The sequence below is a fragment of the Tauraco erythrolophus genome, chromosome 12 (assembly GCF_009769465.1).
Source record: "Tauraco erythrolophus isolate bTauEry1 chromosome 12, bTauEry1.pri, whole genome shotgun sequence".
Taxonomy (NCBI): domain Eukaryota; kingdom Metazoa; phylum Chordata; class Aves; order Musophagiformes; family Musophagidae; genus Tauraco; species Tauraco erythrolophus.
In genome coordinates, this window is record NC_141476.1 from 23,607,547 (window position 1) to 23,622,591 (window position 15,045).

The following is a 15,045-nucleotide window of genomic DNA, read 5'->3' on the forward strand; positions in this document are numbered from 1 at the left end:
TTTTTATTTTTTTTTTTTCCAAAGCACGTAACGCTCAGAAAAAACTCTTAGTAGGAAATATTTCCAATATTTGAATTAATCAAAGACTAATTAATCATGCACTGACAGAGTTCAGTGTCGGTGGATCCAAACTTTATAAAGAGCCAAACAGAATGTATTACTACACCTCTGGTAGAAAACTTAAGGATATTTTCAATATCTGGTTTTATAGAGCAGCAGCTTAGCAGTGAATGCATCATTCTCATTGCTGTTGACGTATTTACAGCTTTTTTTTTTTAATTTAAATTTCACAGTTTGGACAACATCTTGAACTCTCACCTACTCATAAAGAATATGACAGGATTCTTTGAATATGACAACAATAGTTCACTTTCTTAGTATTTTGCTTTTAAGATAATTCAGTTTGCCTTCAACACTCTTCAACACACAAAACCAAGCAAGCTGTCCATTGCCTGGTGACTAGCAGATGCCCTCTTAGAGAGGGAAATCTTCGTGTCCAATCAATATTTCACCTCCTGCCAAGACCTCCAGCAGGGAGACATTATCATCGTTATTCATGAGGAGCTAAACTTTAAACTCGCATCACAAACATTCAACAAGTTTGTATGGAACAGGCACATTCTTACTAATCTAATCGAGGTAGGATCAGACAGCCTTTATAAAGCAGGTCTGAAAAAATCAATTACAGCCAGCCCAGTGGACAGTTTTGCAATAACTAACAATAACTCCCCCAGATGCTAGGATTACCTTTTAAAATAGTCAGAGCTTCTCTCCCTTCCACCAAAACCTCGATCTCGTTCGGTCTCCATCTGACATTTCAGCTAATTCCATCTCCTCGAACCACATATAGGCCATTCTGAACATTTGATCAATTCTCACCACATACTGAATTGTAGAATTTAGGATACTGCAGTGCAACAGTGTCTTCCGTGTTCCAAATAAGAACTGATGCCTGTACTTACCTTCTGTAGTTCTAAAATCTTACTGAGAAACAGAATGAGACTACATAACTAAACACGTTACAAAGTACTGTCACAGTGGGAAAGAGATCAACATTACATAAGCAACCTCTATTTCTTGACCTGGCTGAACAACCTCAACATATATTGATTTTTCCCATTTTAATGGCTTATTATAGTGTATGCCTTAGGTTTTTTTAAAGCAATTAAATACTAATTGAAGCCACTGCCCTTTCTAAAGAGTTCACTGAATTACAGCCCTATACTTCACACTGTTTGTTTTTCTACTGCTGAAGTTCTCTTTTTTTATTTTTAAAATAATACTTAAGTATTTGAGTCAAAATTTACAAAAGAACCCAAATCAGCTCCCTGTTTACATCTAACAGCAATCAGGACAGAACTTTTTAAGAGCACGCTCTTGGCGTACACAGTATCTCGGCAACTTTTTAGCTACTCATGACAAGGATTCTTCTTATGTTATAAAGCTAGAACTACAAAACCCTTCTTCATGGAAAGCTATAGAACAAACCAATCAGCCACGGTGTACACAACCTTCTCAGAAAGCAATCTTTAAAAATTTGCCTGGTTGGTACGGTCAGAAAATCTTTTGCTGGAATACTTCAGTGAAGACTTAATCCTTGAACATAATTCCAAATAATTTGCCATTGAGAACATTTTCTTAATTGACCAGTTAGGTGTCATTCCTCAAGGTCCTCCAATTGCTGAATGTTTGGCTGAATCATTCAAGATTTTCTACTCTTTTTAGCATCTCCAAATTGACCCTTGAAGTTAACGACAAGAAAGTATCCGAAAACAAAGAAGTTTGAGATTACCATATACAGGGAAATGGATTCACAGACCTAAAGCTGAACTCTGATGCAGCTATTGTGATAGTTTTGGCCTTCTGTAACTGTAAACATTAAATCAGCAGCTTAACTGCAATTCCTTCAGAATACATTAATTTATTCCTAAACAAAGTACTGGCATGGGGAGTTACACGGATGCTCCCAGAACAGAAGAGCAATGAAACACATTCATACACCTTCCCATGTAATCAAGCGCTCGCTTATCCTTTCCCATTGTGATTTTCTTTATTCTACTTATCAGGTTCAAAAGAGACCCAAAGAGGTCATGGGAGCAAGGGCAGAATAACCTGTGAAGCCAGACAAGCCCTCAGATGCTAAATAAAACCATAAAAATTTAGATTTGAATAAGCTACCTTGCTTTAAACATATGGCACACTACACACAATTGTGGCTATAGGCACTTCGTATTTTACTAAGAAGTTACTATAGTCCTAAGGTTGCAAAAGGTCAAAGATGTTGCCAGTACTTTAAGTCAAACAGTATCTGTTTATTTTAAGTTTATATAATCATTGTTTGTATCACCAAATACCTAGGTTTGGTAATATTCACTAATATGAAAAAATAACCCAAACCGAAAAAAACACCACCTCATCACAGGAAGACCTCCAAAGTATCTTCTGTTCTAACCCTGACTTCCATAAACTTTATTCTGCTTATTCATGCTGAATATACCTACAAATAAATGCAAAAGAATACACAAATCTAAACTTGTAGCTGAACTGAGGGATTTTTTTTTTAACCTTTGCACCAATTTGGAAAAAAAAAGCTACAAAATATCTCCCTAGTAATCACGTGAAATGACCTCAAGTTTCTTTCTCCTAAAAGCAAGTTGAAAAATATTTTGTTGTGTAATATATCAAGAAAAATATTCAAGAGCTTCTTGCATAAAATTGCAAAACTTTCAGGAAATTTACCAGCCTATTTTTCCCCCTACCTTTTAATATAACCAAGCGATGCCTCAGCTGGCCACGCCGCCGTAATTCTGCGACAAGTTAACAAGTACCTCACATTAATTCCACAAAGCATATCTGCAACGTCAAACTGCTTTCCAAGCAGTAATTCTTGCTCACTGAATTGGCATGCAACGACTTATTTCTAGACTCCAAAACAAAGCCTAGCAATGGCAGGCTGTCATTTACACAGAGTTTTTGCTTTAAATTGCAGCTCAGCCAATCCTGCCCTTCCTCCATACAGCCAGGTAACCACTCTGGGTATGAAAAAACACACACTAACAAAAAGCAACTTCAACTAGCCAAATACTTGTGGCTCTCTGCTGCAAGAAGCATTGGATCTTTCCTTCTTACCATGGAAGGTACCTGCCCAGACTAGAAAGAATTTAATATTAAAGACTACTGAAATACCAGTACGCTACAGCAATAATACACAGCCACTCTCGTTCCGAGCTTTCAAATGAGAATTTTCATCCTTCTATCACGTATGCATGCTAAAACACAGAGTCCACGAGAAAATGAAAAGAAAATCCGGTTTTCTTCATCTGTTTGCTCAGGATGACAAGACCAAGAGCACGGCTGCTCCGTGCTTATTTACCCGAAACGAAGTCAGAACGCTGTTCTAAACAGATCTTACTCATTGGAGTCAACTCCATTAGTAACTAACTCACTCTTCCACCCACGAGAGTAGGACAGCTACTGCCTACCACCGCAGTGGAAACACGGTGTGTTAAAATTGTCCCATTTAAGTAGACCTTTCTACCTATGCTCCTTAAAGATACCACGTTATTTAGCACTGGAAGCAGGAGTGCTAAGAAACTATCCAAGCAAAACTACTGGAATGGTAAGATGCTGATCACCTGTACTTTCAGCAACGTGGAGTTTCACTCAGTTGTATAGTACAACACATTTCTGGTGCAGTTGAGGTGCTGTTGCACCTGATCAATACTAATTTCTGAGGAGAAAAAAAAAAGAAGCTCTTGCAATCCCAAAATTTTTACTCCTTATACATTATTTCTCGGCAGCATACAAAATCAGACAGAGTACACTTTTCCAGTCTAGAAAGCGTATTATTAAAAGTAGACCTCATATAGCACATAAGACCAAAACCAGCAGGACCACAGTTGTCCTGATTCTCCGCCCCTACTCACTGAGAACACTTTGGCCAGGCAGAGCTTTCCAGAATTCTTACTTTCTCCTCCTGTTTCTAGACAGCCACAATTCACATCACTCAGAGGCCTCCACAAATTCCGCATGCCTGGCCTCATGGAAACGCCTCCGGCTCACCTCAAGTATAGTAGGAATGTCCGAAACCAAGGGATGCCTTTCCCTAGGTCCTTTGGGAAACCATACACACACCCCGTAAAACACTTAATAGAAACTGAAATCATGTCTGACTAGCAGCATCGAGTTCTTTTATTACTTCACTTACCTAAAAGAGCAGCAAAAATAGGAAAGCGATTTGGATTCAGGTCCAGTTGCTTGGCAACTTCATGCATTAGGTATTGGCTTGTTGTGAGACTTTTCCCATTACGGCTCAGTTTTAGGGCATGGGCACTGAAATAGTAAGGGATGTTGCACAACGCATAATCGGAGTCATACGCGACCAAACCATGGAAACCTTTTTCTCTGCAGAAAGCAATTACTTCTTGATGATGATCCTCAATGCTCTGTGCAACCTACAGTGGAAGACAGAGTAATTAGCTACAGTGTTAAATTGCAGTCCTGATTTATCACATGTACTACAAGACATTGGCTCTGAAACTATATACCTGCACTTGAACCACATGCAGTATATTTGAAGGAATTAAAAAAAATCCCATGACACAGCACGTACAGACAGGATGTAAGGAATGCTCAGAAACACGGAGTTCTGGAAGCCTACGCACTGGAGTGGCATTACACAGTACTGAACTTACCTGAAGTAACTGCTTAGTAACAGATAGGGTCAAACTCCACACGTATTACTATACCACCATCTGTATTAACTCACAGGAAAAATCCTAAGGCTGTGGATACGTAAGCAGTTCAGCAAGCCAAGATGCCCCCTTAAAAAGCAACCACATGATCACTTCTAAAGTTTTGCAGCTCTGTTTTAACAGAAACAAACACAACCCTAGATGAACAGAGGTAACTTTGTCCCCCTTTCAAATGTCTACCTTGCTGTGTAAAGCCAAGTGTTTTCTTCTTTCCACTTTCAAACCTCTACAGCCCACTCATTTGTGCCCAGCTGTCTCTGATGGTGCAAAGTGCTTCAGGTCTATCAGCTGAACCTCACCTCCCAGCTCACCCTGCCCGGCACAGCTTTTAGGCTACAGCAACCCGCTCACCTGAGCAGACACGTTGTGCAGGGGAGACGGGCCAATTCCTAAAGCTGGAAATAAAAACCATGACCCTTTGACATCAAGGAGAAGGAACTAAACGAAAAAACCCACAATGACAGTTTGGTACCTACAGTCCTGCATTCCTACACACCATCAGGGAGCACTACGAGCAGTCTGCACACAAGCACCCAAAAATAAAGCGAGCTGAGTGCTTTTGATGGCTAATATTTTACCACCGACACATATAATAAACATTCAGTGATTCAGAAAACCCCACAGAAATCGAGTGTTGGTATAACCTACCCCCACCAAGCATTCAATTTTAACAACGCAGACAGCAAGCTATCCCAAAATAGCCTCGTACAAAACTATTAGCTCCAGCCTGCACGCAGCATGAGTAACTGCAGCGTTAGTGCCAGGGATGCTATTTATTTCCTCTGCAGAACATGAGTGAGGGTCCTACACCTCTGCCGCTCGCCCCAACGGTCTCACCGTCACCCACCTCTCAGCAAAGGGTTTTTGTCCAACAGCAAGTTCACAGCAACTCTTCCTTTTCCACTCATGCCTTACGCTTTCTAAACCTGGCACTGGATTCCGATTTTCCGGTGAGGTATGTAAAATTTTGGTTTTCCCCATGTAGCTTCACGAGATATTCCCTTTCAAAGAAAATCCTGAGCAGCTGAACAGCCAGCACCTCCCCCTGAGCCATTCCTATGATGAGTAACCAGCTCACTAAGCTCTCTCTACTCCTAATGCTACCACCTTATAGTCTCAGGAAAATGTTACTTCTTCAGAAATGCTTTTGATGGACTTCATCAGAGTGTTTCTGAAGTTTAGTTTTGTTTGTAAGAAAAACTAGCATATTCATTTTTTTTAAATAATTATACTGTCACCTACTGCACATAGAATTAGAAGACTGTAAACACCTCTGGAAAAATTTAAAGGTATCAGATTTATACAGTTACTAACTCAAGATGGGCAATTTAGGCTTCACCATCTCCCCTCGGTCTTTGCATGTTTTAAATTACGAAAATCCCCCGGATTTTTTTTTTTCATTAAGGGTAGACAGTTTTAAATTATGCACATATATGTAAAATCAAGATCTGTGCATGCATGACACTCACAGACGGTCTACAAAAACCCAAAGAACAAACTCTTTTTGCAGCACTCGGTGTGACACGGGTGTGCAGACACTACAGGAGGAAACGCGGTGCACGGCCCGCTCTGGCCTCCTAGAAACTATTTCCTCTATCTCCGCAGCCTCCGGTTCCCTCCCTCCCCATTTTGTGGAGCCATCTGACCCAGCGAGCTGCCAGCATGAGACTGCAGGACGTTTAGGGAATACCCGAATCCGTGTTCAAATAGCTGCACTGTCAAAGAGCTGTATTTACCCAGTTAATGCAGTTAAACCGCGACATAAAGCTCCAACAAGACGAGTCAGAGAAACAGCTTACGGCTCCCACGGAAGGAGAGAGCCCAAAGATGCAACTATACCCAGGCAACGTGCACGCTTCACCATCAACCCAGGGAGGGGGCACGCAGGGTTGAGCACAGCCAGGAGTTTGGAATAATTTCCAAGTCTAAATTCTCATGAAAACATTCATGATGCTGAATCGGAAAGAGAGAATCCTGTCCGAGTCAACAGGCACGTTTAGATACTGAGGAACAAAACAAAGTCCCACCAAAGTGCTAAAGATCTTCTCTGCTTAAATATTTACATTGCATAAAAGTTTCTTTTAAGAATTATTCCCCCTCCCCAATCAGAAAAATACCAGGTCACGATTAATCTGAGAACCTGCAGGATAGTTGTTATAACTTGGAGGAACCTGTTATTTTTACATCCTGCTGAAACCATCTGCAAGTGATTTGTAATTGTTCTGGATGAAAGACATTCCTCTTTTTTTACCAAAACAGATAAATTCATAGCCAGTTCCTAGCTCTGCACAAAAGACTTCTACTCAAGACTCAAATGTTTCCAGATAAAATAAAAATCAGTGTCATGTTTAAAGTTAATCAGTAGTCTCAAACCCAACTTCTCAAAACAAAGTGAGAAAACACTCCTATTTGGCAACTGTCTTATGCATATGTAAATTGTTTTTAAAAAGCAACACCCATTCATGCAAATAACAAAACCACACCTTTGAGATATATTTGCTCTTTGCCCACCAGGAGAGCTGCTAGAAAGTGAGCATGAGGGAGAAGGTGAATAAAAATGAGTAAGGCTTAAGGAAAGAAAGATAAATGTAATAAAGCAGATTTAGAAAGATAATAAGTTGTGTAAGAGAAGAAGAAAACCAGAAAAGGAATATAATGTAAGTCCAACAGTATCTTTGATGAGCATTATGCGTGTTACCACTGTAACCATGAAATACATTTCCTAACCGGAAAATTCATCAATTAAAAACAGAGCATCAAGTGGGAACTGCTGATATCCATCGCATCCCCAAGACAGCTGACCAGCTCGGAGAACCGGTGGGGTTGGGACATGCACAGTGGTGGCCCAGTGACAGGAACAAACTGCCCCCCTCCTGGCCCCACACCAGTATTTGGTAACCAGCACTTGCCAGCTCCCAGTGCTAACCTAAAGCAGACAAATATCCACCCCCCAAATCTGCGCCACCCAATTTGTGGGGGTTTTGTATTTGATCTTTTAAATGGGAGAAAAGGGACTCAGGACGATGTGTCCTCTCACTCCTAAAACTGTTTCCAGGGATTAAGAACAAGGCCTATTACTGAGAAACCGTGCAGGAGCTCATGCTGCAGCTAAGCTCGAAAGTAAACACGGTGCTACAGGTGAGACCGTTGCCAAAAGTGGCAACTTTATTCGGATGTGAGGCACTTCGGCAGCACCCACCCAGGTCTGAGACAGAACCCGTCTGAAAGACCAACAGGTAGCTCAGCATGCCAGAAAACTACTACAAGTACCAAATTCCTATCAACACCAAAACAGCTGGCTTCCTGTTGTGTACTACGCGTTTTAATATTGCACTAAACAAAACCATCCAGTTTAACACATTAAAAAACTTTCCTATTTTACCCCATTCATTGCTTTAAATAATGATCTCTAAGTTTCAATAACAAATTACAGATTTACAATTCACCCACAATCAGATCAAAGTAAATGCCTTCAACCGCAGGATCCTCAAAACTTTTTGCTTAAAAAGTATTTCCTAGCTAACAAAAAAAAAAGCTTAAACGAGAGGATGTTTTTCCCATCATTCAAATTCCCACCATCATTCATACCCAAAACACTCACACGATTTTGCTTCTACGCTGAGCAGGAAAACACGTTACTACAGCAGACATGGCCGTAACCTCCTCCCCTTAACCAAGCTCAAGACATCGCGTCCTGCAAGAACACGCTTTTGCCTCCGCTTCCAGTCATTCCACACGTGCTTCACCACAGGGTGGGACTTCCACCACCACCGGGCTGAACACCCACCGGCATGGCCTCGCAGCAGCCCGGCGAGCAGGGAGCCGGAGGGAACGCGCGCCTCCGAGGATGGGTCCGGCCGAGCGAGCAGAGCGCTAAGAGGGAGCAACAGCAACTCACGCCTTGTTGATGAAACTGGGAGAAACTTCACCCAAAGTCACCTTCTGGGCTCCTTCGAGGGAGTCATCTTTACTCCAAGGCTGCGACGCGGCCGGAATTGTTCTAATCCACCGAAAGGGCGGTAGAAAAGCCAGATAACGTTAAGCTGCTGCTAGCGATCAAGCGTGCAACTCTAAAGGTTGCATAATATTTTTCCACACACAAAAGTAATTTACGATAATGAAGCCTATGAGTAGGCACTTCGTTCCCGCTGCTCTTCCCTCCTTAGCGGGAAAGCGAGCAAGCAACTCCTAAAATTGCAGCTTCATCCCAGGGCTTGTTTTTCCAGCGTCTTGTGTTTCAGTATACACAACCGCTCGGCTTAACAGAAACCATCGCAAATCACGGATGCTCTACAGAGGGATGCGACGCGTTAATATCCTCAACCTTTGGAATCGCGGCCTCGGTGTCACCGCAAGATGACCACAGACCCCAGCGCCAGCCTGAAGTGTTGTTTATGTGATGGGAAAGCAGAGGCTTCTCTTTAAAATAAGAGCTTTAAAGGAAGAACTGTCACATCGGCGCTCCTGGCCCCACAAACCGGGAGCGTTTGCCGTTACGGAGTAAGGAATGAGTTATTCTTGATCAAAATCCCGTTGAGCAACGCCGAGCAAAACCCTCCACCTCCATCAACACGAAAACTCCAACCTCCGTATTCCGCAGGAGGCGATTTCACCTTCCGCGCAACTTTAAACAGAGGGGAACTTGTTGCAGATCCACCGTGCGCCATAACTAAACTGAATTTTTAATTTTTTTTTTTTTTCTCCCCCCCCACCCCACCCCGTCTTAATAATTAATTAGATTACGATGCTTTCGGCCACCTCCTCTCACCTGCGGTACCAAAGTCTCAGCCTCACCGCCCGGGAGGGCGCAGGGCGGGGGTGTAGGGGGAAGCCCTGAGCAAGAAGGGACATTTTGAGTCAACGGAGCGGCGGCCCCGAAAGAACATGGAGGCAAAAAGCTCCGTGCTGCCGGGGCCTGGAATCCGGGCGCTGCCGGTCGCCCCGCCGGGCCCCGCGCAGGCCTCCGGCCTGCGCGGGGCCCGGCGGGGCGACCGGCAGCGCCGTCTAGATAGCAAAATGCCGCCCCGAGGCCGCCGAAACTTGGGGCAGCCCCCGCTGCCATCTTAGAGCGGCGGCGCCGTGAGGAGGGGAGCGGCGGGGGCGCAAGATGGGGTTCGGCGGAGGGGAGAGTGGGGGGGGGTGTTTTAGGGCGGGCGGCCCCGCGCGCTCCTCACCTTGATGTGGAAGCGGATGAGGGCCAGGCGGATGCAGTGCGCCATGCAGACGGGCGGCAGGAACCAGACCTTGGGCGGCGGGGTGCCCTTGTTCTGGACGTGGCTGACGATCTGCTGCGCCGTCTGGCGCTCGTTGCCCTGGCGCTTCACCCACTCGTGCAGCCGGGCCTTCTCCAGGGCGCCGTTGAAGAAGACGAAGAGCTCGATGTTGCCGTTGAAGCAGGCCTTGGCCAGGGCCGCCAGGTAGCCCAGCATGTGGTTCCACTGGCCGCCGCTCACCCAGTCCGTGTAGAAGCCGCCGTAGAGCCGGTGCAGGCAGTTGTCGGCGTCGATGAGGAGGCGCAGCGGGGTCTGGGGGGGCCGCTGGCGGCCCCCACCCACGAGGCTGCCCCGCGCCAGCTTCTGCAGCTCGACGGGCACCACGGCGCTGGGGCAGTGCTTCTCGATGTAGTCCTGGAAACCCTGCACTCCCATGGTGAGGACGGGGCGGCGGCGGCGGGCGGGCGAGCGGGGGCCCGGCGGCGGCGGCAGCGGCGGCGGCGGCGGGGTCTGGGCTCGGGCCGGGCGGCGCGGCGGCGGCTGTAGTTGCGGGTGGGCGGTGGGAGCGGTGGAGCCGGGTGGGAGCGCTGGCTGCCGTCGGTGGCCGTTCAGGGGGGAGTTGTATGGATTAGTGGGGGGCTCATGGCTGCCGCGGCCGCCATGTGCTGCTCTCACAGAGCCATGGCTCGGGGATCCGGGCTGCTGCCGCTGCGGCTCCGACTGCCGGGGGGAGGGGGAGCGGCACAGCGCGCAGGAAGCCAACCCGCCGCCGCCGCCGCCTGCGGCACGGAGAGCGGAACAGGCGGGACTTGGCGGCGGCCGCCGCTGCCACTCACAGGCGGCGCGGGGCGCGCACACGGCCGCCGGAGCGGGAGCGGCGGGAGCGGGGTGGGGGGGAAGCGCGCCCCGAGCGCCGCGCCGCGCCGCCGGCCCGGTGCCCGCCGCCCTCACGGCCCCCCGCGCTGCCCTGCCCTGCCCTGCGGCACTGGGGCGGCGCGGCCCGCGCAGCCCGCCCGCCGCGGCGGTTGCATAACCCGGGCATGCGCGGGAGCGCGGGCGGAAGCGGGTGGCGGGGAAGGGGAGGGGGCTCGGGGGGCGGCGGGGGAGTGGCGGGGGGCGGCGGCAGCGCGCTCGGGCCGGGCCGGGCGAGTCCGGTGCCCCCCGCCGCCCGCCATCTCGCCCGCCGCTGCTCGGGCTCCGCGCGTTCCCGGGCGGCGCCGTTTCCCTGCGCCTCGCTGCCGCCAGCGGCCGGGGCGGGGCGGCGCGGCCGCCGCCATGGCCAGCCCGAGCGGGCGGAGCGGCGCCGCGGGGCACCTGTTGCCCCGCGGTCCGGGGCCCCCCGGCCGTGGCGGGGCCCCGGCGAGCAGCGGCCGCGCCGCCGTTCCAGCAGAAAGACCCCCGGCACGGTGCGGTTCGGCCGGGCCCGGGGTGCCGCAGCTTGCCCGCCCCTCCGGGCCGCCCGCGCGGCTCCGCTGTTCCTTCCCCTCTGGACAGAAATGGCCGTCGTGGCCGTTATTTGCAAATAATAATTACAGGCTGCCCTCGCCTCGCCCGCGTCTGAGTATTTACTGCTGCCGGTACAACTTGCAGATGATTTCCATGGCTCTTTCCACCTTGGAGAGATTTAAAGCAGCGCCTTGCACCGGGAGCTGCCATCCGCAGCTTAGAGCAACTTGCCCTGGCTGGTAAATAAGCATCAATATAAACTACTGGGGGCAAAAACCCCACGTCCTTTGCTGCACAGGCAGGGAGCAGTTCTCTTTTCTTCCGTTGTAGGCGGATGAAGTGATTTTTTAAAAGGGCAAGGTTAGGATTGTGCCCAAACTTCACGTGCAGTTCATCGTTCAAACCATAGTGTCCGAGCAGTTCTCGGCTGTGCAAGTGTCAAGAAAACATCAAGCTGCACATGCTGTATATGCACATCAATATTTTATTAATCAGGAAAAAAAAAAATGTATTGTTAATGAGATTTCAGTCAGGCTGGATTGGCACCTACAGTAAATATTCCCACTGGGGAATAGCTGGTTTTTAGCGAGTGGGCTGCTTTGCTCGCAGGCAGTGCAGCACTAGTGCGAGGCTGCTCGGTGGATGTCTGTATCCAAGATGGTCTGGTACAGCGTAAGGACGGCGAAATAAAAGAGTACTGGAAAAGCTATGGAAATAGTCAATGAGAAACACACATTTCTTCCTAGAAATCTGTTTTTGTAATAATCTGAGAGCGTGGTTTCCTAAAGAAATAGTCACATCTCTTTCTAAGCTACTTTTTCCGTAGATTTCCTAGGTTTTCCTTTAAGAGTAGGCACATGTCATGATAACATCAGAGTGATAAAACACTGTAGAACACTTTGAAAGACAGACGAAGCGTGGTAGTAGACCGACCGTGCTTATACAAGCGAAGAGGATCATGGAGAAAAAACTTAAGAATTCCCAGATATCCTAAAACACATCAAAATTTGGTCCAAAGAACAAGTACCACCACAGATGAAGTGCATAAAAGGCAGGTGGTGAGACATACCTACATGTATTCAATGCTCTAACCAGAGTACAAAATTCAATCAAAAACAGGACAGGCCATTCTCTAATTAGTCTTAAGAAGTGAGCAATAGCTGATTCAAGAAGAACACAACACTTGAGTCATTAATTGTCTCAGAGGATATTTAGGTTCGATAGGAATGACAAATGATGTATAAAATATCTCCTAAGTTTACTTCAGTTTTTTTTTTTCATTTTGTTGTTGTTTAAGAAGAAAAAACTAATCAACAGCATCTCTCACTGGAAACCTGGCTGTTAACGCCCTGACACTTCCCGTGGAGTTAGGTAGACGCAGCAGAACCGAATGCTGCCAGGCTCGCGTGCCCGTCCACAAGCACGACCCTCTGTCCCCAAAAGAGAAGAGAGAGGGAAAACAGAAGGGGAGAAAAGGTGCTTCAAGATGATATTTGACGCAAAGAGTTTGTTTTGTTGCAAATAAAACTTTGGCCAGGCAAGAAGGCAACAGAAAAGAAATGTAATTTATGGAGAGCAGAATTACACTGGAAAACGGGTAGGCTGAGATAGACTTAAAGAGCCATTAACCGAAAGCGTGAAGACAAACAAGGTGTTTTTTCATCAACCAGCAGCAGAAAGCCTGCAGGAATCCTCAGGTTACCTGCACGTAAGAAAGGTGCAATGGAGGAACAGGCATTGAGGAGCTTGCTTCCTCGGCGCTGAGGCACACCGCGTTTCAACGCTGGTTGTGTAAGGGAAGGGTTAATAAAGATTAACGCTAAAGTCAGTGACTCATTATCCAACCTGAATAGAAGAGAATTAGGAGTGGCTCCCTGGAAGGAAGGAACCGAACAGTCATTAGGAAGAAGAACTAATGAATAACCATGTCAGGGCAAGACCGCAGAGATGAATGTTATCATTTCAGTCTCGATTCCTCTGCTAACAAAACTCCGACCCACTGCGAGATGAATATGCAGGGAGGCTGTGGAATGGGCTATCCACCCTAACCTGGATAGATACATTTGCCTGGGAATGATTGATACATTCCTTATCCATGGGAAACACTTGTTTTACATGGTTTCCCTTAATATTTCTCCTCCTTTCTCACCCTGGTGTGTCTCATCATGGAGCTGCTGCCCTGGAACTTCCCGGTTCTTGCTGCTGCTGCAGGAGAAAAACTCCCATCCCTCCTTCTTACTGCCAGGTCTGCGAGCGGCCACGGGCTTGTCCTCTGGGCAAGATACCTTTCTGTGTTGTTACTTCAGTGCTCCAAGTGAAATACGTATTTATGTTATGATTTCAGTAGTAAGTTGAAATGCAAATGTCTGCAAATAACCATGCAATAAATGTTAACACTCTTCTGTTAGCTCCTCTGTTTCACTTTCTTGTGATCGGGAGCATTTGGCTGTAGTAGGGGTGTAGTAGGGGTGAACAGCACTCAGCACTGAACTGGCCCTCATTTCTCTCATGGTATATTGCTTGCACACCTACTTACTAAAAATTTTGCTTACAGAAGCTTGCAGAATCTTCACGCAATTTATATAAAACCAGCAAAATTGCACCAGGACAATTCTGCAGGTTGGATGTTATCTCAAGTTACTCCCTTTTATTTGTTGTTTTTTTTTTTTCTTTTTTAAGCTATAGGTATGCCTGCCACTTAGTCTAAAATAGTTGCAAAAATAGTAGAAATTGAAGAAAAATTACATTGGTTTAAACAAATTTTTCGGACAAAACTTGTCACTCACCGTAGTCTTGCTTTAATTTTGTATGATAGTACTTGCTACCAGGTGAGACATCCCTTTCTTGTAGCTTAGGTTGGTGGTGTTAAACCCTATACAGTCACACAAAATTTAGACAACTAAAGAATTTCCATGTTCAGGTACCTCTCTACAGCCTTCCAAAATATCTACAAACACTATCTCACTCTAGCATGCAATAACTTTTTTCAAATATTGATGATAACTATAATGGAACATTCTCCTCTTAGAACAGAAAAATGTGCATATGGGAGACACCTGAGTCCTTTCAGTGCTTCTCAGTATCAGCTCTTAAAAGAGTTTCAGTCTATTTCTGGAACTTCTTCCTTTTTCAGCTTTCCACAAGACATAAGATTGCAGAAACCCATAGGTGATTGGTCAGCTTAAATAGATTTAGTGCTACCAGTTAAATTTTTCCTTAGTCTGCAAGAAGGAATATTCTTCCAGCAACAACAGGGTAATACCAATCCTCAGTTTCTTTTGTAAAACTTTCTCTTTGCAAAGAAGACTTTGCTGAAATTTTTAGTTTCTGCTCTCACCCATTAAGCGTTCCTCCACTCTAAAATTTCAACTTAATTTAAAATTCAGCTTCCACCATAACTTCAAATTGTTGGAAACTACTTGCACGGATACCTGATGAATCCAACTTGCATCTTTTCGCTGGTATCAGCCTTTTCTGCTGGCTGCTTCCACATCCGCTCTGCTTTGCTGCGTGTTGCTCACCAGCCTGGGCTGCTGCACCAAGAACACTGTTGCATCTTCCACAGCCAGGAGGAAATGGCCTGCCTCTTGTAGGCAGGGTCTGTACCTTGGGTTAATTAGTTAATTGTATTC

The 15,045-nt window shown here is 46.4% G+C and overlaps 1 protein-coding gene across 4 annotated transcripts in view; it reads right to left on the reverse strand.

Annotated features, from left to right (window-relative positions):
• Window positions 1-10,402, reverse strand: part of FAM120A (family with sequence similarity 120 member A) — a 53,183-nt gene extending 42,781 nt beyond the window's left edge. For all 4 annotated transcript variants that reach the window (XM_086619208.1, XM_086619206.1, XM_086619207.1 and 1 more), the window contains exons 1-2: window positions 9,929-10,402; window positions 4,208-4,454 (exon numbers count right to left, since the gene is read on the reverse strand). In XM_086619208.1, the coding sequence (XP_086475334.1) occupies window positions 4,208-4,454; window positions 9,929-10,402 (721 nt within the window). The remainder of the gene's footprint in view (window positions 1-4,207; window positions 4,455-9,928) is intronic.
• Window positions 10,403-15,045: the final 4,643 nt, after the last annotated feature.